Here is a 23297-nt window from a genome sequence, read left to right on the forward strand (position 1 = left end):
TGGCTGTAACACTGTCTCTCTCTAAGCCTGTTTGACTCTCTCTGAACGGCGTTCCACTCCAGACAGTCTGCGGCTCCAACAAGTTCTTTTATCTGTTGCCTTTTTGTAAACAACAATCCATTAGTGAAGTCTCTTGGGCATTCTCCCAAAGCTTCTGGGGCTGACATGTCTAGCATGAGCAGAGCTTCAGTATTTTAAATAAGATCTGTTTTAGTGTTTGTATGTGACCAACACTTAAAAAAAAACCTACCCCCAATTTATCTCCCAAAATCACTTCTATATACAAAACAAACACAACATAATCTGTCACAGCGAGCAAGATCATGAAGGGGCCAAAGAGCCTCTCTCAATGCTGCATAATTCTGTCAGCCATGCACTTGATATACTGCAGAGTAATCTCAAAGGGCCAATGGATCTGTGGTAGCTCCTATTCATTGTTCACTCTTCAAGATTTAAATCTTAAAATATTTTACATAAAGATGTAAACGTAAACAGTTTTATGACATTGGAAGCAAAGTGAATGTACTGTTCGGACGGAAACCAATCCCTTTAACAACATGTAAGCTATTTCTCTGACCGTTAATTATTTTTGTAACCACTGCTGACGAGATGCAAGTAAATACTTCACCGAATTATGTGTTTCAGCACAGGGACAATTATGCATAAATTCCTCTGCTCTGCTGTGGATAGACTGCATTAAATAAGCATCTTATAAGATCCCTGCTGCCTGAAGAGATATTGAGGGGTGTCTATATTTTGAAACTGAGGGAGAATTCAAATTTTTAAACTATTTTTTAATGTTAATATGTTGCAGGGCTTGATGAATGTACTGTTGGAACGAGAAAAGGCTTTGGTAAGTTGAATCTATATATTTTGATGTTATAATTTTTAAACATCTAACAGTTTTCTATGCAATCATGAATTGGACAACGTTGGAAGTCCTCACAGCAGCGGTGAAGTGCGAAACAGTAAATGATTAACATTGATGACCTTTGAACAGAATTATGAAAAGTAAAACTGGCTTTAAGATTCAGATTGTATTTGGAGGGAGCTGGGGAGAGCAGTCACAGGAAAGGGCAATGGTAGGGAATAAGGAGAGATAAACAGGTAATGGGGTACAGGATAATGCAGGTGCTGATGGGTTGAATAAAGGTCAGTCTAGAGGTATGAATGGTAGAAGCAGAATAATTGTCTGACATTCTCAGATGAATATTTGTGAACACTGGATGTCTAGAATTTTTTTAAAAAGCCAGGAATATTGAATTTAGTTTTTTTTTCACTTTTTTTATTTTTCACACTATGAACCATAATGACCAAAATACACATGAACATTTCCCTCTTGAACATACACAGTGTAATTTTCTCCCCTTTTCCCCCCTCCCTTCCCTCCCTCCTTCCCACCCACCCTCCCCACCCACTAAACGTTCAACATATACAATACATTAAACCCATTAAAAAATGTCATCACACAATGAAAATAAACATCTACTTTTACACACGGGGTCAGTTCATTTCGTCGCCTTCTCATTCTGTCATTTTAGGTGGTGGAGGTCCGCGGTAGGCCCTCACTGTTGTGTTCCATGTACGGTTCCCAAATTTGTTTGTATACTGTGATGTTATTTCTTAAATTATATGTTATTTTTTCCAATGGAATACATTTATTCATTTCTATGTACCATTGCTGTATTCTGAGGCTATCTTCTGATTTCCAGGTTGACATAATACATTTTTTTACTACTGCTAAGGCTCTCATAATAAATCTTTTATGTGCTTCATCCAAATCAAGGCCAAGTTCTTTACTTCTTGTATTACTTAGAAGAAAGATCTCTGGATTTTTTGGTATGTTGCTTTTTGTGATTTTATTTAATACCTGATTTAGATTTTCCCAAAACTTTTCCACTTTCTCACATGCCCAAATTGTATGTACTGTTGTTCCTGTTTCCTTCTTACAACAAAAACATCTATCTGATACTGTTGGGTCCCATTTATTTAACTTTTGGGGCGTGGTGTATAGCCCGTGTAACCAATTATATTGTATCATGCGTAACCTCGTGTTTATTGTATTTCTCATAGTTCCGGAGCATAGCTTTTCCCATGTTTCATTCTTTATCTTTATATTTAGATCTTGTTCCCACTTTTGTTTGGGTTTACAGCTCATTTTATTGTTCTCTTTCTCTTGCAGTTTGATGTACATGTTTGTTATAAATCTTTTAATTATCATTGTGTCTGTAATCACATATTCAAAACTGCTTCCTTCTGGTAACCTCAGCCTGCTTCCCAATTTGTCCTTCTATTAGGTTTTCAGTTGGTGGTATGCAAACATTGTACTGTGAGTTATACCATATTTGTACTTCATTTGTTCAAAAGATAATAATTTATTTCCCAAAAAACAATTTTCTATTCTTTTGATTCCTTTTCTCTCCCATTCTATAAAAGAAAGGTTACCTATTGTGAAGGGGATTAGTTGATTTTGCGTCAATATTCATTTTGGTAGTTGATCATTTTTTTTTTTCCTTTCTACGTGAATCTTCTTCCAAATGTTGAGCAGATGGTGCAGTACTGGTGAATTCCTATGTTGCACCAGATTTTCATCCCACTTATATAGTATATGTTCAGGTACCTTCTCCCCTATTTTATCTAGCTCTAATCTGGTCCAATCTGGTTTTTCCCTTGTTTGATAAAAATCTTATAGGTATCTTAATTGTGCTGCTCTATAATAATTCTTCAAGTTTGGTAGCTGTAAGCCCCCTCATTTGTACCATTCTGTTAATTTATCTAGTGCTATCCTCGGTTTCCCCCCTTTCCATAAGAATTTCCTTATTATTTTCTTTAGCTCCTTGAAGAATTTCTGTTAGGTGAATTGGTAACGATTGGAATAGGTATTGTATCCTTGGGAAGATATTCATTTTAATGCAATTTACCTTCCTATCAGTGTTAGTGGTAAATCTTTCCAATGTTCTAAGTCATCTTGTAATTTTTTCATTAATGGCTGATCATTTAATTTGCATAGATGGCCTAGATTATTATCTAGTTGAATACCTAGGTATCGGATTCCTTGTGTTTGCCATTTAAATGCTGATTCTTTCCTAAACTTTGTGAAATCCGCATTATTCATTGACATCGCTTCACTTTTATTTGTGTTGATCTTGTAGCCCAATATTTCTCCATATTCCTTCAATTTCTTTTATTGATAATTCTGGTTCTGTTAAGTATACTATGACATAATCTGCAAATAGACTGATTTTATATTTATTTTTTTATTTTTATCCCTCTTATTTTCTGTTCTTATCAGTTCTTCCAAGGGTTCTATAGCTAATGCGAACAGTGAGGGAGATAGTGGACATCCCTGCCTAGTTGACCTGCTTAATTTAAATTGGTTTGATATATATCCATTTACTGTCACCTTCGCCAATGGTCCCTTATATAATGCTTTAATCCAATTAATATATTTCTCTGGTAGGTTGAACCTCTGTAGTACTTTGAATAAATAATTCCATTCTACTTTGTCAAAGGCTTTCTCTGCTTCTAAGTCAACCGCCACTCTTGGCATCGTATAGTATAAATTTATCTTTCACTGATTCCGTATTTATTTCAAAGTGCATTTTATTTGGCGCTCAATTAATTCTCTAAAATCCTGCATGGAGTTTAATCTCCATTTATACGTTCTTGGTGGGGTGTCCTGCAGCTCTATTGCTAATAAAAGGGATGAGTGATCCGATAACAATCTAGCTTTATATTCAATTTTTCTAACTCTCCCTTGGATGTGGGCTGACAACAGGAACAGGTCAATCCTTGAGTATGTTTTATGTCTACTCAAATAATATGAGTATTCCTTCTCCTTTGAATGTTGTCTCCTCTATAAATCCAAAAGTTGCATTTCCTGCATCGATTTAACCGTAAATTTGGTTACTTTGTTCTTTCTGCTAGTCTTTTTTCCAGTTTTATCCATCTATGAATCCAAATTAAGGTTAAAGTCCCCTCCTATCAGTATATTCCCCTGCGATTCTACAATCTTCAAAAATATCTTGCATAAATTTTTGATCCTCTTCATTAGGTGCATATACATTGAGCAAATTCCAAAATTCTGAATATATCTGACACTTTATCATTACATACCTCCCTGCTGGATCTATTATTTCCTCCTCTATTTTGATTGGTACATTTTTATTGATTAATATAGCTACTCCTCTGGCTTTTGAATTATATGATGCTGCCGTTTCGTGTCCTACCCAGTCTCTCCTTAATTTCTTGTGTTCCACTTCAGTTAGATGTGTTTCCTGCACGAATGCTATATCAATTTTTTCTTTCTTCTGTAAATTTAACAGCCTCTTCCTTTTGATTTGGTTATGTATTCCGTTAATATTTAGAGTCATATAGTTCAACATGGCCATTTCATACTTGGTTTACCTCTCATTTCTGCTTCCTCATCACCACCTTTTCCCCCATATCCATTTCTGTTTTATTTTTTTGAACGCACTGTAAGACAATACTTTTAAAACTTAAAATATTTCCACTATTCCCACATCTAAAATTCCCTTAACCCCAAATGTCCCCCCCCCCCTCTCTGAGTTTCCCCTTGTCCCTTGCCGGGCAACCACAACTCCCCTCTCCATTTGGATTGCGAACCTGCTCGCAAGCGTCAACTGATTTTGCAGTGACTGTTATTCCCAACCCCCTCCAGAAAAGACTTTTATCTTCACATATAACAAAGCTCACCCTCTTTATTCCCCCCTTACTTCTTTTCTTCCCCTCCTTAGTTCTTACTTTTACATTATTTTTCTTCTTTATATGAAGTTTGTCGTCATTCTTTGTTCTTGTTACATCTCTTCATCTTTCTTTCTGTCTTGCAGGCATTCTGCAAATTCTCATGCTTTCTCCAGATCCGAGAACAGTCTGTTTTGCTGCCCCGGGATAACTATTTTAAGCACCGCTGGATATCTTAACATAAATTTATAGCTTTTCTTCCATAGGATCGATTTCGGTGCGTTAAACTCCTTCCTCTTCTTCAGGAGCTCAAAACTTATGTCTGGGTAGAAAAAAATGTTTTGACCTTTGTATTCCAGTGGTTTATTGTCTTCTCTCATATTTTTTATTGCCTTCTCCAATATATTTTCTCTTGTCGTATATCTCAGGAATTCTACTAAAACAGATCTTGGTGTTTGTTGTGACTGTGGTTTCGGGGCTAGTGTTCTGTGTGCCCTTTCTATTTCCATTCCTTCCTGCATTTCTGGCATTCCCAGGACCTTGGGGATCCATTCTTTTAAATTATTTCATATCTTTGCCTTCTTCATCTTCCTTAAGGCCCACTGTCTTTATATTGTTTCTCCTATATAATTTTCCATTATATCCATCTTCTGAACTAACAACTCCTGTGTTTCTTTAACTTTTTTGTCACAGTCTTCCAATTTTCTTCTAAAGTCATTATACAGCCATTTCTCATTCTTCTACCTTTTCTACCCTTTTCCCTATTTCTGTTATGACCAGCTCTATTCTACTCAGTTTTTCTTCTGTACTTTTCATTTTTCTTTTTATTTCACTAAATTCTCATGTCAGCCATTCTTTTAATGCTTCCATATATTCTTGAAATTTTTTTAAATCTATGTACTGTCCGTTCACTTTACCTTCTATTTCTCTGTGCAGAGCTTGATGTTCTCCTTCTTCATCTGTATCTGCTCTAGCGTTTGTGTCATCTACTTCTCTTCCTTGTATCTATGTCTCTTCTGATTTTCTTGTTGGGCTGCTTGTCTCAGTTTGTTAAGTTTTTTTTAATGGTGTCTTGATGTTGGTCCTCTTCTGGGCTGGTTATCTGTTGTGTCTCTGGTTTCCTTCTCACCCCTCCCGTTCCCGTTATTTTCTGTATCTTACAGCTGGGAGCCCTGCTGTCGGGTCTCTCTCAGCTGTTCGTGCTGTGGAGTTTCACTCCACAGCTGGTCCCCCCTCCCGTCGGTGTTGTCTTTGTCGTGCGCATTGTGCATGCGCGATTCCTTGTGCATGCGCGGTTGTGCACCTCTGTTTTGCTCCGTGAGCCATCTTTGCAGTCCTGCGTTCGATGGGTCGCGACCCTGCAGGATCTCCACTGACCTCAGGGAGTGGGCTCCTCTTTCTACGGCGGTTCCCTGCTTCTTCGTACAGGTAAGGCCTTCACCTTTTTCTTTCGGCATCTTTCTTTCTTCTTTTCTTCCCGTTATTTTTGGCTTTTCTTTCTTTGGTGCCATTTACTCGACACCTTTATTTTTTATTTGTTGTGATTTGTGTGTCTGGGGCTTTGTTTTTTCCTCACTTTTTTTCTGGAGAGGGCTGGTATTCTCCTACCAGCCACTACTCCATCTTGTGACTCCTCTCAGGAATATTGCATCTCCATAATTGCTGGTCTTGATGTCGACTCCGGAAGGCTATAATGTGCCTTGTCAGAGGCATACTGGCCCTTGAGCTTGCACTGAACTTTTAAAGCGTGGGAAACTGAAGATAAAAGTTGAAGTGGAGATGGTTGTAGTCACATGAGACTGGAACACAGGGTCACATTGTCAGACTGAAAAAAGTGTACAGTCTCTCTCTTGTGCTTGAAATCACATTGTGAATAATGTATGCAAAACTGAAAGGCCTTTATTTAAATTCCTCCTTCAAGAGAGGTTAAGTACTTGGGCTTCTTTTGGGTGGAGAGCAAAGTAATAAAACAGCAGTTCATGTGCTGTGGGAAGGGGAGAATAAATTTGAGGTGATTGGGCGGTGGGTTAACAAAAAACCTGGGTGAAACTTAACCTTTGGAATGCTAAAGAGGGTGACATTGGATTTTTAGGGTAGGACATTAAGCTGGATGAGGTACAAGATGAGCAGAAGTGTATAAATTGGAATGAAAATAATAAGAGGATCTTGTTGACAGTAATGGAGGGATTCCTTGTTGAGGTAGCTCAGAAGGTGGGATTGTTAGAAGAGATGTTGCAGGGTAGATTGGAGTTCGTGTTGACTTGGCAGCACATTGGGAGAATGGATCGGAAAGTTCGCTACTTGGGAGTGTGTAGACTTGGGGATGCTGGTTGTTAGCCTATCCAATGAAATGGAGGTGGGGTTAAAAATCATTGAGTAGACCTCGAGCCTCAGTGACTGTTGGTCACATGCTTGTCCTTGGATCATCAGATGAGTGGGTGGACTTGCTCGCGGTCAGTGCTCAACTCATAGGGCACTGTGCTCATTGGAGCTGCTATACTTGGTGATTATTCAGAGCAGCTCGATGAAGCTCCATCCTTAAAATTGAATTCTACATTGATTGCCAAGCAGTCCAATTCTTCCCAACAGTGCCTGCTGTTCTCCTTAAACACTGCAAAGTTCATCTGTTGTTTTCTTATTTTTTCTCTATTTCCAAGTCTTTTTATTTATTGTTGTTAATACAGCTGTCCCTATCATTGTCCAAGTCTTTTATTTGAGGATGGCTCATCTATAAACTTGTACTCTTGTCAATCTCTTGGTAGGAATGGGAATTGTCAATATATTCATTTGGTAGAAAGATGAATCTAATTCATCTGTGCATTCCTCTTGTGCTCTGAGACCTGGACCCAGTTCAACATGTAGGTCTTCTGCAGATTCTTATTCTTTTGACTCCTATTCAGTAACACTCTTATCTTGAACTGCCATATTGACTCTGACCTTAACTGTTTTATGGTCACCAATATTCTCTGCCATCTGATTGGTCCTGAGCAAGTCTTTGCAACTCTGTTCACAGATTTCATAGACTCTCCAGTTTATAGGGATCAGTTGGGAGAGAAAAATTGGAATCATAAATGTGACTCAAAGGAGGACAGTCAACAGGTGTGCGTGTGTCAGTTCCACTTCACCAATCCCCTTTTCTCTCTGCACTTGGATTTATGATCTATTGTTGCTATCCTTTCAGGCTTGCATTCCACATGAAATGGCCTTGTATGACATCAGAATCCTTTATTAAAGTTGTGGCTTATGGTCGTCAATTTTCTAATCTATTTTTCCATCTGTGGGAGTTCTTGAAATGTTTCTGCCAAACCTCCTTTAAGATCAACCCCAGCCTCTTCACTGTTTCCAAGTGAACACCCTCCTCTTTAGCCCTGGTAAATCTCAGTATTCAGGCCTTGATGACCTTCATGGGGTGGAGTTCAGGAACTGAGTGCAGCACTCCAGTTGAGGTCTAATTGATTAGTTTGGAAAGTTTTGCAATGTCCATTCCTCAGGGATACAAGTTCCTTGTCAATAGCCATCTCAGCTTGTCCACCCAAGTTCAAAGACTTGTTGTTATACTCCAGGATTCTTTGTTCCTGCATCCCCTTGAAATGCAATCATTTCTTTTATAATTTGGCTTCAGATGAAATAAATCCTGTTGCACGAGGCAGTTCACTGTGAAATTTCATCCACACCTATGTCAGGGTTGTGACATTTTCTCTCTGACACCTGTTACTTGATCTCCTCATTAATTTCTCCAATGTTGTCCCAGTGGAGGTCTGTTACTTGATCTCCTCATTGATTTCTCCAATGTTGCCCCAGTGGAGGTCTGTGCAGATTAAAGGAGTACAAGTATTGGTAATTTATTTTCCTTCGCTGATCTGACTGTTGTGATTAAATAAGGCAAACGTTAACAAGGATGAAGCCCGAGGTATTGATAGAGGAACGGAGAATATGTTGCCGATCACATTGATCCGGGGAAGGATTCGGCTGACCCAAACTGAACCACAGAATAAGCACCCAACCCAAACGTAGCACATAGCTGGGGCCCCTTGGCTGTGCATTAGGTTCCTATGTTAGACATAAGTAAATTTGAAAGTATAAAGCTGGACTCCCGAGTACGTGTCACCATTTGACCTCAAAAAAGCGACGGCCCTACTGCCAAGCTCTGGGAAGACTCTGTGTACTCCGCTCGATCTGAGAATCGCTGCCGAGAATCATGCTGTTTCTTGATGCTCCTACAATTTGACATCATTGGCTTAAAATTCTGGTGTTTCACTTTGACTTGCGTTGCCATGAGTAAGTCTTTTCTATTTTCAGACTGCTGCAGGTGAGGACTTCAGCCCAGTTATACTTGTGGGCCCATCGCAGATCATGACCTGGTTGAAGCAGTACCACACTCATTGCCAGGAGATCCTGCACCACATCAAGTGAGTCTGGATTTGGAGGACAAGCCTTTCACTGGACTTTATTTTCTTTTGAAGAAGCTGGGACGAGATGGTGGTTTGTGCAATGGTGAGGGATTGGGGCCTGAGGAAAGTAATCAAATCGTGCCCCAAAGCTGAGTGGAGTAGTTAAATGTAAATCTTCCGAATCTTTGCTAAGGCCCTCATTCCTCGTGGAATCCCTGAATCGTCGCTGTTGCATGTGCGAATGGCTCCTCGTTATTAAAATGACGACAATTTGGAAAGTACCTTGGTGAAGGAAATGGACTTTAGACTGAAGAATGCCATTTCATCCCTTTCGATGAAACACCCTGTAGATGAGTGTTGAAGGACGTATCTCCTCCCGCGTCTGCTGCAGTGCCAGTACTGCTGTTATAACGGGTGCAGTAGTGCTGCTGTCTGTTCGATGTTGCCTCCAATCAGGCTGGTGGATCTTGCAGCAAAATAAATTCTCTCCACATTTCATGAACTTCAGTTTTGACCTGGGATACAGTTACCATATGATCCAGAATTAAAAATGGCACTTAATCATGCAATGCGATAATTGGGGAGGGCACCTTGCTTTCTGCATTCTTGGCTATCTATATATGTTCGTTTTCTCACTGGTGCCTCTGGAGTTGGAACTGAAACCACTACATCAGAAGTTGGGCATTGGCTGGTCAGGCAAACTTTAACATTGGAATCCCAACAGTTATGGGCTCCTTGCCGCAGGTTTCAGGCATAGGCAGGTGAAGGCTCTCTCACTTTGCCCAGACTGAGTGGCTTTCCTAAAATGAGTAATGGCTTGAGAACTTCTCAGACCAGTGGAGAGTGGAGCCCACAGAAAATAACCTCTAATCCTCTGTCATTCCATTTGAGAACACTGGCATGACTTCATTCCTAAAAGAGTAATGGAGATCTTCAGCTTGCTTCCCCAGAAGGCTGTGGATGCAGAGTCAATTTAAGTGTTCAAGGGTGAGGGGGCTTTAATTTTTGGAAAGAATATTGAGGATATGGAGCAAAGGTGGAAATTGGAAATGAGGTACAGGTGAGCTATGATTGAATAGATAAGCAGGCTCAGGACATATGGATGTCTGATTGTCATGGTTGAAGTTCGATTGAGGGCTGTTTTGTTGCCATTTTTAACTTGTCATTCAGGTAAACTTTGTGTTTTCAGTCTTATTCCTGTATGGCATCTTGTGGAAGGTGCTGATGTTACCAAGTTCAACACTCAAGACTTGATCCACTCTTTGCTGAAGAACCTTGATCTGGAAAAGGTAAAGTGTTCTTCATCTTGTCAGCTTGTGGTTGGGATTAGGTTTGCCTCTCCAAGGAGAATTGGAGTAAGCTGCAGGGTTCAAGTCCTTCATCCACTGAATGTGCTAAGGCAGCAGGTCTTCGTTAGCGCACAATAAACAACAGCGATTCAGCAACTTTTTTTGTAGACCTTGCATTTTTTCTTAATTCAAATTCACTAATTTGGAAGGGAATTGGCTGGAGTTTTGTGTTATTGCCGAGACTAATTTGATCCCAAATGCATGAGTGATCATTAGCTTCCCCAATGTGAAGCAACAAAATTCTCAAGTTCCCCCAAGTATCATCTTAGCCATGCTTGCAAAGAAGAAAGCTTCATTCAGCAAACAAATAAGTTCCAAATGTAAAATTAGAATGGAATTTTAATTTTGTTATAAAGCTGTGCCTTTTAGTGTCGGACTGGCAATATCTGCTGCTTCCAAACATTTCCAGACATGAGATAAGATTGCATATCTCATTTGTTTGCTGAATTTTGTAGAAATGGACTGAGGTGATAGGATAACAGGTACTGATGTGAGCATCAATTAAATGCCAGAAAGGTAAGAAATGACACGTGATGACAGCAATTGCAATAACTTTCAGTCAATTGATTTTTTTTTTTAAAAAGACTTTAAATTTTCAAGTTTATTGTCACACATATCAAGGTACAGTGAGAAAGTCCAGCTAGACATCTCATGTTTTGAGCATGAGTACAGGAGAAAGTCCAGCTAGACATCTCATGTTTTGAGCATGAGTGATATTCAGGAGTATGATAATAGCAGAAAAGAGACAGTGGTAGGATATTAATAGTTGTGAATAGCTCGAAGAAAGAAAAAGAGGAGCAAGTTCTATTTAAGCCAGCTGTCAAAACACTGAATCAATGCAAGGCTTTCAATCAAAGGAGGTAAACTTAATTCTGCCAGGATGGGCCAGCTGTTCACTGCTTCCCCAGGCTCCTCTCGCTCTTTTCCCTTCCTTCCCACTCCATCTCTCAAGTGCTCTTAGAGTTGGAGACGAGGCCTATTTTAAATTAAATTCCTGATGTTTCAGCGTCAACGTATTCAGCCTTTGCTCCTGCTTCCACATCGATGCATTCTGTAGAGATGGGGCTGCATGAAGGGTCCAATGGCCACACTTCAGGGTTAAAGCATTTCCATGCTGCTAAACAAAAGGGTGGACAATATGGTGAGACGAAGCAAATAATGGAATGTGAGAGAGAACCCAGCAATAAAGTTCATGAAAATCAACTAAGAACCAATCAGAGGGGAAGTAGGGAATTTGCAACTGATGTTTAACTGCAGATTAGATAAGAAAAGGAGTTGGCACAATGACACAAACAAAATACGGACCATTATATAAGCTGATATCGCACAAAAATTCCCAACACCAGAGATTTTTTTTTCCATTAGCTAATTCTGGGGTTATTAGTCTATTCCCTTTCTTTTCCTCCTTGTTCCTCACATGCACCATTGCCCTTGAGAGGTTCTCCCATATCATGCACTAGTGCCATCTAACTCGGGAGGGTATAGGTGAAGTGTTTAACGTTACTATAAAAGTTAAAGTCCCTATTTATGATGTTCTGCAGCCTTGGCATTGAAGCAATTAATTGTTAATACTGAACCTTGTATTCAGGTAAATTTAGAACAAGATACCAAACCTAATCAAAGGATGTTGGGTTGGGGAAAGTTATAGCTGAACAGTGGGAAGATCAGGATTGTGCTTGGAAACAACAAATGGGGCTGGTGAAATTGTTTCTTGTTTTTATTTTGGATTTGCATTGTCTGGTTTCTGGATGTTGCAATTGATTTGTGTATATATTATTTATACAAGTTAACCTTGTTTAGAGGGAGGGGTTTGATTATTTGGGTTTTTTCCCCTTTTTTCTTTATTTTTTTTTAGACATATTAGATATGAGTTTAATTGAAAATTGTATACATTAATTATATTACAGAAGACAAAGTTAATATCTGAGAAGAGTAAATTCCTTTTTTTCTAGAAGGAAATTCTATTTATAACTTTATTTTAAAAGAAAGTATATTTTGGTCTCAGGTTTTGTTATATTTAAAATCTCCCTACTTTTTTCCCCTTCCTTTCTTTCTCTTTTCAATATTGTCTTTGATATATTACAAAAAAATGTGTCAACTGTTGATTCAATCCAATCTTAGATTTAATGTTTTGGTTGAGGTTAAGTTAAGAAATGAATTATAGCTGTATTTTCGATTTCAAATTTTAATGTTATATTTATGATGTGGTTTCGGCCACTTGTTAGATTATTATGTATATCGTTTTTTATTCAACTCACTAAAAGAAATTTAAGAAAAGAAAGGATTTTCAGGATCTGCAGCTTTTTGCCTATAAATTTCAACAATGTCATGATGGACAATAACATCTTGCTATTTTCTTCTTTCCACATACTGCTGACAGTTTGAGACCTGCGCGGTGCGCCACTGCAGAAATGCCTTTGCCTGCGTCCTGCAGCACAAATCCGGCTGGAGAATTGTGTACTCGGGAGATACCATGCCTTGTCCAAAGCTCATTCATATAGGTCAGTGAATTTGGGATCACATTGTTTTGTTTAAAGTTACAGGAGGTGGTCACTCGCTTGTCCTGTCATTCCTAGCGTTCATCTCCCTTCACTCCACTCACCAAATTCGACACTATATTCATTTGTTCTTGCCTTTGACAAATCTTGCAAATTAAATGACTGGCCGTTATGGAGATGTGATTGCAGGCTGGTGAAACTCAATTTTCCATCATCTGGTTTTTTGAGAAGATAAGACAAGATGGAAAGGAAATAGGTCCCAAAATAATTAAATGATAGGGTTATAGTTATGGAAAATGCGTAGCCCATGCTAATTCTTAAAGAAAAGTAGCTTGCTTGTTTATAGTTTGTTTGTATTCTTTAGAGCATTGGTTTCAGGGGAGCTACGTGACCTTGAAAATGAGTCTAGTATTGGCCCTAAGATGAGAGAAATTTAGTTTTGTTGGATTACTTGGGTGAAACATTTGGTGAAAGTGGATTGATTCGTGAGGGGAAAAAAAAGTTAAAATCCACTTCTTTAGAGTATGTCGGAATTTGGAGACCAGAATAAATTGAGGACCATAGTCGATATAAAATCAATCAAGCAAATTTAGCCTGCAAGTTGCTTAATGGAATGCAGCAAAGAGCGCTTTCAGGAACCCAAGAGAGAATAGGCTTTTTTTTGGTCTTCTGTCTTGCACTGAACAGTGTAAGTCAGTGGTTTTCAAACAGCTGCCCCCCCCAACTCACATTCCACCTTAAGCAATCCCTATGCCATCGGTGCTCTGTGATTAATAAGGGATTACTTAAGGTGGTCTGTGAGTGGAGAGAATAAGTTTGAAAACTGCTGTTTTAATCGTACCTAAATGACTCGTTCTGTGCACGATTTGATAACTCCAAAGGAAATGGGCCAATGACAGTTTATCTCGGGCAAAATAGTTCAGTAACAATTGGGTCTGGAGCCAGTGAAATCATGGCTGATAAATATATATGTTTAATGATTATTTCTCATGGCTGGAACCTTGGCCAAAATACTGTCAAATATATACAGTACCATCAAACAATCAACTAGAATAGGTTTTCTGATTTGAAGATCAGGGCTCTCCACCCACCTGAATTATCTGTTTATTGAACAGGGCAGAATGCAAATCTACTGATTCATGAGGCCACACTGGAAGATGGACTTGAGGAAGAAGCTGTTGAGAAAACACACAGGTAAGGAAAGAACAAACCCTGATGCTCTGAATAATTTGGGAAAACCTTCACAAACCTTTCCCAAGATTTCCAAACCTCATGATCTTTTTCTGGAGGATCTATCACCACTTTAAAGGACCACAATGGTTTTTCTTTCTCATGATTGAGTGTCATTGATATAAAACAGTGGCAAGAATTTATTGACTTGAATTACATTATGTTAAGTAAGCACAATTCATTTTGCTGTATAACTTGTAACAAATCCATGGCGGTGCATATTAATGTGAGGTGCATCACTCTGCTTTAGCAGCGAGTCATTCTTTTGGTTCTTATAAATATCTGCAATGTAAAACGAGGTGTAAATGTGCATTTGGTCGGACAAGGTATCAAGCATTTTATCGACGTTTAAGTGTTACCTCTCTTTTCATATTTCCTCGGAGAAAAGCTGTAAGCTTGCGAATAATGGCATTAATGAATTGCTGTGGCTGTCAACGTAAATAAGGTAAAGCTTGGAAAGCTTGTAGATTTTGGCTGATATATTTGAATGGGAAATGTTGCTGCAATAATGGATCTTGACTGAAATGCAGGAAGATTTTTTTTAAATTAAACATATCGTGGATTTTTCAAAAAATTCAAAATGTGTGTCAGTTTAGAACAAGATTGAAACAATATACAATGGTATTTGTCCTGGTTCAGCTTTTATCATTATGTCGTGACTTTGCGAACTGTGCAAAATGCTTTTTGGAATTCATTAATTGGGGAGATGCTAACTTCTGTAATGCAGGAAACAACTGAGCACCAATACCAAAATAACAAAATGGCTTTGCTGTTGATCAGGGAATATTAACCAGTGCTTTCTCTACTCATCCTCTCCTCTTTAAAGTAAGTGCCACATGAAAGTTTCTTGACATTTTCAGATGAGAGTGGGAAATTAAAGAGGAAACAGCCAATTCACGGACAGCCAACTCTTACAATTGCAATAAAAACAAATAAGGCTGAAAACTGGAAAGAAAAATACTGTATATACGTGTGTAAAAGTCGAATTTTTAAACTATTTTTTAATGTTATATTTATGGGGTTGACTATTACATGGATACTACTTTAAAGGAGTTGAAATTCACACTAGAATCTGTACCATATCAGAAGTCCAAGTGATGTACTCTTTTATGGTTTTTGTACTTGACAAGACCATGTTTTTTGATGCACAGACTTTGTTATTACTTTAATTTATTGTGAATTGAAGTAATGAGAGTCTGTGCATAAAAAAGCTTGTCCTACCAAGTGAGAGTAAAATGTTAAAGTCTGCAGACACTGTGATTGAAGTAAAAACACAAAGGTGTTTTTTATTTTTTTTAGGAGGGGTGGGAAGATGGGGGGGATCTCAAAGGAGGAGATGGGGATTGAGCAGGGAGAAGTGCTGGGGAAGGTTAAGGAGTGGTGGTGGGAGAGGATGAGCCTAAAGGCCCTTTCATGTCAAGCCTCCGCCTGGAGGCCGGCTATAAGTGTGGATGGAAAAATATAAATTTGCCTTTATGGAGCAGCCTTCAAAGGCCCCCTGCCGAGTCGTTGTCCTTCATACGTGCTGAACTGTCAGCTTTTTAAAAATCCTGCCCCTGCTTCTCAGATTGACAACATTACCGTGATGTCATCAGGCCGTCCCCCCCTGCCAGCCAGCCGCTTGTAGTATCATTACATTCATGCTAGGTAGGGGAGCGTTGACCCTTTCCCCAAGAGGGATTGCAGTCGGCACCTTGGCACATTCATCGAGAATCTCCACCTTTACACTCGGGCTTTTTGACTGCATGAAAAGGCCTTCTGGGATACACCAGCAGTGTCAACCTTGCGGAGGTTGGGGTTGGTGTGGGAATTGGCGAGGCAGTCGGCGGTATGAAGGAGATTGGGGCAGCAATAAGTACTTGCGTCATTGGGTCAGTGGGTAGCCAGGACTGCGTGGAAAATCCATGTCGAAAGTGTCAGGAGCTCCGGCCTGCACTCAGCCAAGTTGAGAGATTACAGTCGTCTTTTACATGAGATGGATGGAATTTTGCAAAATTTTTAGCCAAAAATAGGGGGTCAGCTTTTATATGAAATCAACTTTTACACGAGTATTTATGGTAACTAATATTTCAGGTCCAAAACCCCTCATCAGAACTGGGAAGGAGACAAAAGAAATTTGTTAAGATGGGTGGGGGGGTGGTGGGGGGAATGTCTCTATCAGGGTAAAGGTGGAGTGATTGTAGTGATAGGTTACAAACAAGGTCACCTGGTTTAAGTTCAAGTTAATTGAGAATGAATGGACACCAAACATTGACAAAGAACTGTCCAGATTTTCCAAGTGCAGAAGCAGGAAAGGAAAATATTAAAAACCAAGAAGGTGGGGTTGGTGAAACAAAGCAGTTTGAGCCAAAATCAAACGATAGACAAAAATTGTGCAATGAGTCCAACTGAAGGATGAGGTACGGATTCTCAAACTTGCTTTGTGCCTTGTAACATTACAGAGGCCTGAATACCGATAGGTCAGAGAGGGAGCGGAATGGACAATTAAAGTGGTAATGGGAAGCTCAGGGTCAAATCTGCAGTTGTTGTGCCAAAGAATAACCCATTGGCACTTGGTGTCTCTAATGCAGAGGAAAACACACTGTGAAACACTGAATGTTGTACACTAAGTTGGCAGAGTAACTGCTTCACCTGGAAAGTCTTGGCGTTTCTGGTTGGTGGGAAGGCAAGAGGTGAAAGGCCAAGTGTAGCAGTGTCTGTAGTTGCAAGGATAAAGTCTGTGGGGGGGTGGGGTGGGGGTGGCTAATGGGAATGAAAGAGTGGACCAGGCCCTCTCTCCACCCTCCCTGCAATTCAACAAAACTCCCTGTAGCTTAACGAGCTTCTTTTCTCACTCTAGTTCTGATGAAGGGTCTTTGATGTGAGACTTCAGCTGTTTCTCTTCCCAAAAATGTTGCCTGACCCAGTATTTTCAGCATTTTCTGTTTTTATTTCAGCATCCACAGTTTTACTTGTGAAAAATTGTTGTGAAAATCACATTTTAAACCTCACATATATGAAAGTTAATTGGGTTCCCTTGTGAGATGTGAAGTCATAAATATACTTAATGAACTGCACCATTTTAAACAGCTCTCTCAGGCTCTCAACATTGGGCTGCACAGTTGGCGTAGTGGTTAGCGCATTAAGGAACACAGCGATCAGAACCGGATCTGGGTTCAAATCCCACGCTGTCTCAAAGGACTTGTACATTCTTCCTGTGTCTGCGTGGGTTTTCTCCGGGGGCTCCAGTTTCCTCTCACTTTTTAAAAACAAACAGGGGTGTAGGTTTATGGTGTGTAAATTGGGCGGCACGGGACCGAATTGGCCTGTTACGGTGCTGTATGTCTAAATTTAAATGGCTGATTTATTTTTTTCTTGAATGCTTCACCCACTTTAACACATTTCTAATAATTGTTTTGTTCATTTTGGCATAGCAATTGAAAACTATTTCAAATGATGGCCTTGTCTTCTTGATCAAGTTTCTGCGTTTTAAGTTGATTTAGTGGAGTTATGTAAACATAACAGTAAAGCCCCTGGTATCTGAGGCACTCTTTGGTAGATGCCAGATTTTCTGGTTGCTTGAGATCGGGTGTTGCTTGATTGGCGAACTAACCGCTGGGGGTGGGGGCGCCAATTTTAAACTTTGGTATTTTTTACCTATTTACCATGATTTTTGTTGCTGGTTGCTTGAATTTCTAATAATGGGGATTTTATTGTATTACTAATTAATGAAGCAAGGTGTTGAAGATGCAGGAAGTCCAAGAATGTTGGTAGTACTCAGCAGGCCAAACAATATCTGCTGGAGAAACAATTAGCAAAAGATCATCAACCTCAAAACATGAATCGTCTGCTTCTCCATAATTGGTGCCTGATCCAAGTTCTCTGATATTTTTGTGTTGATTTATATTTTCCATCTCAAAAATAGATGTCATGCTCTCCCTTGTGTAGTTTGTTTTAAGGAAGCAAGGTCTTGCATGAATAAGATGTCTTGATCTCCCTTTCATGGAGACGGTAAGCATATAGGAAAGGAAAATTAATTGGCTGTTGTCAATTTCTTCAGTGTAACTTGGCATGAGCAATGAGTTGCAGGGTACGTGGGAGAAAAGAGGAATAGGGTTTATGAAAATGTTCTCAGTCTGGCACAGACCAGATGGGATGATTGACCACCCTCTATGAAACAAAAATATAACCTGGGTAAAATAGTTCTTGATACATCAGAGCTTTGTCCAGATTACAAAAAACCATAACTGAGCTTTTGCAGGCGGATGCATTGGGTACAAGAGCTGGGATTTCATGCTCCAATATTACAAAATAATGCATTTGGAGAACTGTGTGCTGTTCTAGTTGCCACACAGTAGGAAGGATGTGGTTATGAATAGAGTTCAGAGGAGATTCAGCAGGATGTAATCTTGGAATGGAGGGCTGTAGTCAAGATTGGATAATTTTTGGTTTAATCTCTCTGGAACACGAGGTTGATGGGAGACTGCATAGAAAATTCTAAAATTGAAGGCTATAGATCATCAAAATCATTTCCCCAGAGCAGGGAAATCTGGAATTGGAGGGTGTGTTTAAGGAAGGGGCAGAGGGCTAATTTTTACACACAGATATTGGTGATTAACTGGAACATACTGCCAGAGGTGATGGAGGCAAATTCATGTACAACAATTAAAGATATTTGAACAGGTACCGTTGTAGGGCTGAGGCAGGCAAATGGCATTATTGCTATACTTGAACAGGTACCGTTATAGGGTACCGACAGGTACCATTACTGCTACATTTGGACAGGTACCGTTATAGGGTACCGACAGGTACCATTACTGCTACATTTGGACAGGTACCGATATAGGGCTGAGGCAGGCAAATGGCATTATTGCTACATTTGAACAGGTACCGTTATAGGGTACCGACAGGTACCATTACTGCTACATTTGGACAGGTACCGTTATAGGGTACCGACAGGTACCATTACTGCTACATTTGGACAGGTACCGTTATAGGGCTGAGGCAGGCAAATGGCATTATTGCTACATTTGAACAGGTACCATTATAGGGTACCGACAGGTACCATTACTGCTACATTTGGACAGGTACCATTACTGCTACATTTGAACAGGTACCGTTATAGGGTACCGACAGGTACCATTACTGCTACATTTGGACAGGTACCGTTATAGGGTACCAACAGGTACCATTACTGCTACATTTGGACAGGTACCGTTATAGGGTACCGACAGGTACCATTACTGCTACATTTGGACAGGTACCGTTATAGGGTACCGACAGGTACCATTACTGCTACATTTGGACAGGTATAGTTATAGGGTACCGACAGGTACCATTACTGCTACATTTGGACAGGTACCGTTATAGGGTACCGACAGGTACCATTACTGCTACATTTGGACAGGTACAGTTATAGGGTACTGACAGGTACCATTACTGCTACATTTGGACAGGTACCGTTATAGGGTACCGACAGGTACCATTACTGCTACATTTGGACAGGTACCATTATAGGGTACTGACAGGTACCGTTTAGGGTACCGACAGGTACCATTACTGCTACATTTGGACAGGTATAGTTATAGGGTACCGACAGGTACCATTACTGCTACATTTGGTTAGGTACCGTTATAGGGTACCGACAGGTACCATTACTGCTACATTTGGACAGGTACCGTTATAGGGCTGAGGCAGGCAAATGGCATTATTGTAAATTGTCATCACTGTTGGCTTGGATGAGGTAGGGTGAAAGAGTCTGTTGGTCAAGCCTGGTTAATGGTCAAATACTTAACAGTGTGGAAGAACAGAATGACCTTGGGGTCCAAATCCCTACATCCCTCAAGGTTGCTGTGCAGGTTGATAGGATAGTTAAGAAGGCCTTTGGGAAACTGGGCTTCATTAGTCAGGGGATTGAATTCAAGAGGTCCTATTGCAACTCAACATGTCTGGTGAGACCGCACTTGGAGTATTCAGTTCTGGTCACCTCAAGAAAGGTGCAAAGGAGAGGCTGCAAAGGTGATTTATCAGGATGTTGCCTGGATGAGAGAATAACTCTTATGAGACAAGGTTAGCAGAGCTAATACTTTTTCTTTGAAGCAAAGAGAGGTCACTTAATAGAGGTCCGCGTTTCTGAGAGGCATGGATAGGTAGACAATAAGGGCCTTTTTCAGAGGGCAGGAGTATCAAATACCAGAGAACATCTGTATAAAGTGAAGGGTGGGAAGTTTAGGGGAGACATCAGGGCTAAGTTTCTTACACAGAGAGCTATGGGTGCCTGGAATGCCTTGCCAGGGGTGATGGTGGAGGTTGAAACATTAGGGGCATTTAAGAAACTCTTAGGCAAATGGATGAAAGAAAAATAGAGGATTACGAGGTAGGAAGGGTCTTTTTTTGTATGCATATATAGATTGGAACAACATTAAGGGCCTATGCTGTGCTGTAGAGTTCTATGTTTCTGGAGTGTACGATACTGTGATTCTAAAACAGGAAATTTCAGTAATGGATCTTGATTTCACCCTGACTCGACTGGATCTTTTAAAGGCCAGCATAGACAAAGTATGTGCCTTGCTGTTTGAGGAGAAGAGTTCCACTGTAGAACTTTGAAGCCAGTTATCTTCATTAAAAATGAGTTGATGCACTGAAGGGAATATTGTGGGTCACTCCCATGGGAATCTGCATTTGTCCCAAAGGTCTCACAAATTGGGTCATCAGTCTATCCCATCGCTAGAGTATTGCAGAGAGTACTTCCAGTCACTTCCAGTGCAGCCAAATAGCACTGGGGACATTTTAAGAAAAAAACAAAATCATGAAATTTTGAAGCAGCTGTTGAGAGTTAATTGTTGAAATTCTATCATGTTTCTGTGCACCCAGTGGTTGAATTTTGCTTAATCCATCTGCTGGAGCTAATGGTTGTCTTGTGTGCACAAAGCATTATCTTTGTCTTTCATGCATATGGACACTGCCTTGCACAAGATTGCTGGGAGTATGCAGCTTGTCACATAATGTAATATTTATGCAAATAGTTTTCCCTTTTTATGAAAGGTGCTGGCATCAAAATGGAGCTAGCCTTCACTAGAGGGTCAGGCAACTCAAGGTTTTAACTCCCCTGTTGATTAGCAACTCAGTTTTAATTCCCCTGTTCATTAGCACCAGGAGATGACTGCAATGGAGAGGAGATGGTTGCCCACCTCTTTGCAGAATGCAGATTCACCAAGAGGATGTGGAAAAGCATGCAAGCCTCCTTGTCATGGTTCATACCCAGCAGCAGCAGCGAAGCAGAGGGCACTCTGATCAACGGGCTTTTCTTGGGGAACTGTTGGAAGACCCATCAACTCAGTTAAAGTCTCACTTTAGTCCGCCCAAAATCTGTTGGTTTCTCGGCACGTGTATGTGCAGGTCCGGGAATGCTGCTGACTGGCGCATTCCAGGCTGCAGGAGTACGTGCTGAGGGACACACTGAGGGTTGTTTCATCCAATGCGAGGGCCCTGTGGGGAAAGTCCGCAGTCTAGAGTTATTCCATTAATGGGCATTGAGGGGCTGAGACCACAGGGAAGCTCCTCAAACAACAGCGGAGAGCAGCGACAATGGTGGAAATAGAAATGAATGTAACAATACACAGCAGTGATGGGAAGGGATGGATACGAAATGTATGGATACAAAACTTAGGGTTGGAAGAGACTTTGAACGGTTTTACATTTGTAATAGTTTATTGTGAATAAAGTCTATTTTTGATAAAAATAAAAATCAGTTCGTAGTGACCTGAGAAATGATGCTTTCAATCAAGTTGATTTTTTTGCAAGGATTGTATTTGCTCGAGTTCAGAAGAATGAGAGGAGATCTTATAGAAACATATAGGATTATGAAGGGTATGGATAGGATAGATGTTGGAAGGTTTTTTGAGCTGGCCGGGGAAACTAAAACGAGAGGACACAGTCTCAAGATTCGGGGGAGTAGATTTAGGACAGAGATGAGGATAAATAGTTTTTCCTAGAGAGTAGTGAATGTTTGGAATTCACTAACCAGGGAAGTGGTTGAGGCTGCCTCATTAAACATATTTAAAATATTTACTTGATAGAGGAATTGGGGGATATGGGGAGAAGGCAGGTAGGTGGAGTTAGGTCATAAATTAGATCAGCCATGATCGTATTGAATGGCGGAGCAGGCTCGATGGGCCATTTTTGGCCTACTCCTGTTCCTACTTCCTATGTTCCTATGTTTGAAATGCACTGCAGGATGTAACTGGGTCAGTTGACATCGAAGCAGAGAGAGAGAGAGAGAGAGAGAGAGAGAGAGAGAGAGAGAGAGAGAGAGAGAGAGAGAGAGAGAGAGAGAGAGAGATCCTTTGTTGAACGGGTGTGATGAATGTCAACCTTGCACATGAAATGTCAACCTGATAAACTGAGCCTACCCACCATTGTCTGATTTAATTTGAGTGGTTAAACCCTGCTTGGGAATCCCTCCCCACCCACCACCACTTTCACTACTCCAGAATATTGAGAATTTGTGTGGCAGGAATTTTCTTCAGATTCACTGAGAATCTGGCACCTCTGACTTGGAAACCTCTTGTGTTGCATTGGCAGTATTTTTGTGCCATTCCTTACAGATTCCTTTTTGAAGCTAATTTTAAGCCATTCTGTTTATCTCTTGGTAACAGCACAACTTCTCAAGCCATTGATGTGGGAATGAAGATGAATGCAGAATTTATAATGTTAAATCATTTCAGCCAGAGATATGCCAAGATCCCCTTGTTCAGTACTGACTTCAATGAAAAAGTGGGAATAGCTTTCGACCATATGAGGGTATGTAATGTTTTGAAAGAATGTTTGAGATGAAATCACCTCACTAATGCTTAAGGTAAAATGCCTTGCCATGCAAGCCATGTGAAGATGAAGACTGGATGTTCTCAAGCTTGCATCCACTCAGTTGCCAGCCACTTCCGGCTCCTCCACAGCGACCAGATTTGTTGAGGAGGGAAGTTTCCTCAATTAACCTTATATTCACACCATCCTAGTTGGTGGGATTCGTGATGTTGCTATCTGGAGCTACTGATTGCTGCAGCATTGCGTTTTAATTTGTGTTTCATGGATTGTTTTGTAACTGATGCAGCAGATGTGATATCTGTGGTAACAGAAATCACTGATGG

The 23297-nt window shown here is 40.2% G+C and overlaps 1 protein-coding gene across 1 annotated transcript in view; it reads left to right on the plus strand.

Annotated features, from left to right (window-relative positions):
- The window catches only part of elac2 (elaC ribonuclease Z 2), a 62142-nt gene that overhangs the window by 36027 nt on the left and 2818 nt on the right, over positions 1 to 23297 (plus strand). Inside the window, exons 18-23 of the mRNA XM_069929512.1 lie at positions 815 to 853; positions 9004 to 9113; positions 10285 to 10384; positions 12825 to 12945; positions 14058 to 14136; positions 22809 to 22953. Of these exons, the coding sequence (XP_069785613.1) occupies positions 815 to 853; positions 9004 to 9113; positions 10285 to 10384; positions 12825 to 12945; positions 14058 to 14136; positions 22809 to 22953 (594 nt within the window). The remainder of the gene's footprint in view (positions 1 to 814; positions 854 to 9003; positions 9114 to 10284; positions 10385 to 12824; positions 12946 to 14057; positions 14137 to 22808; positions 22954 to 23297) is intronic.

The sequence above is a fragment of the Narcine bancroftii genome, chromosome 3, assembly GCF_036971445.1.
Source record: "Narcine bancroftii isolate sNarBan1 chromosome 3, sNarBan1.hap1, whole genome shotgun sequence".
Taxonomy (NCBI): Eukaryota; Metazoa; Chordata; class Chondrichthyes; order Torpediniformes; family Narcinidae; genus Narcine; species Narcine bancroftii.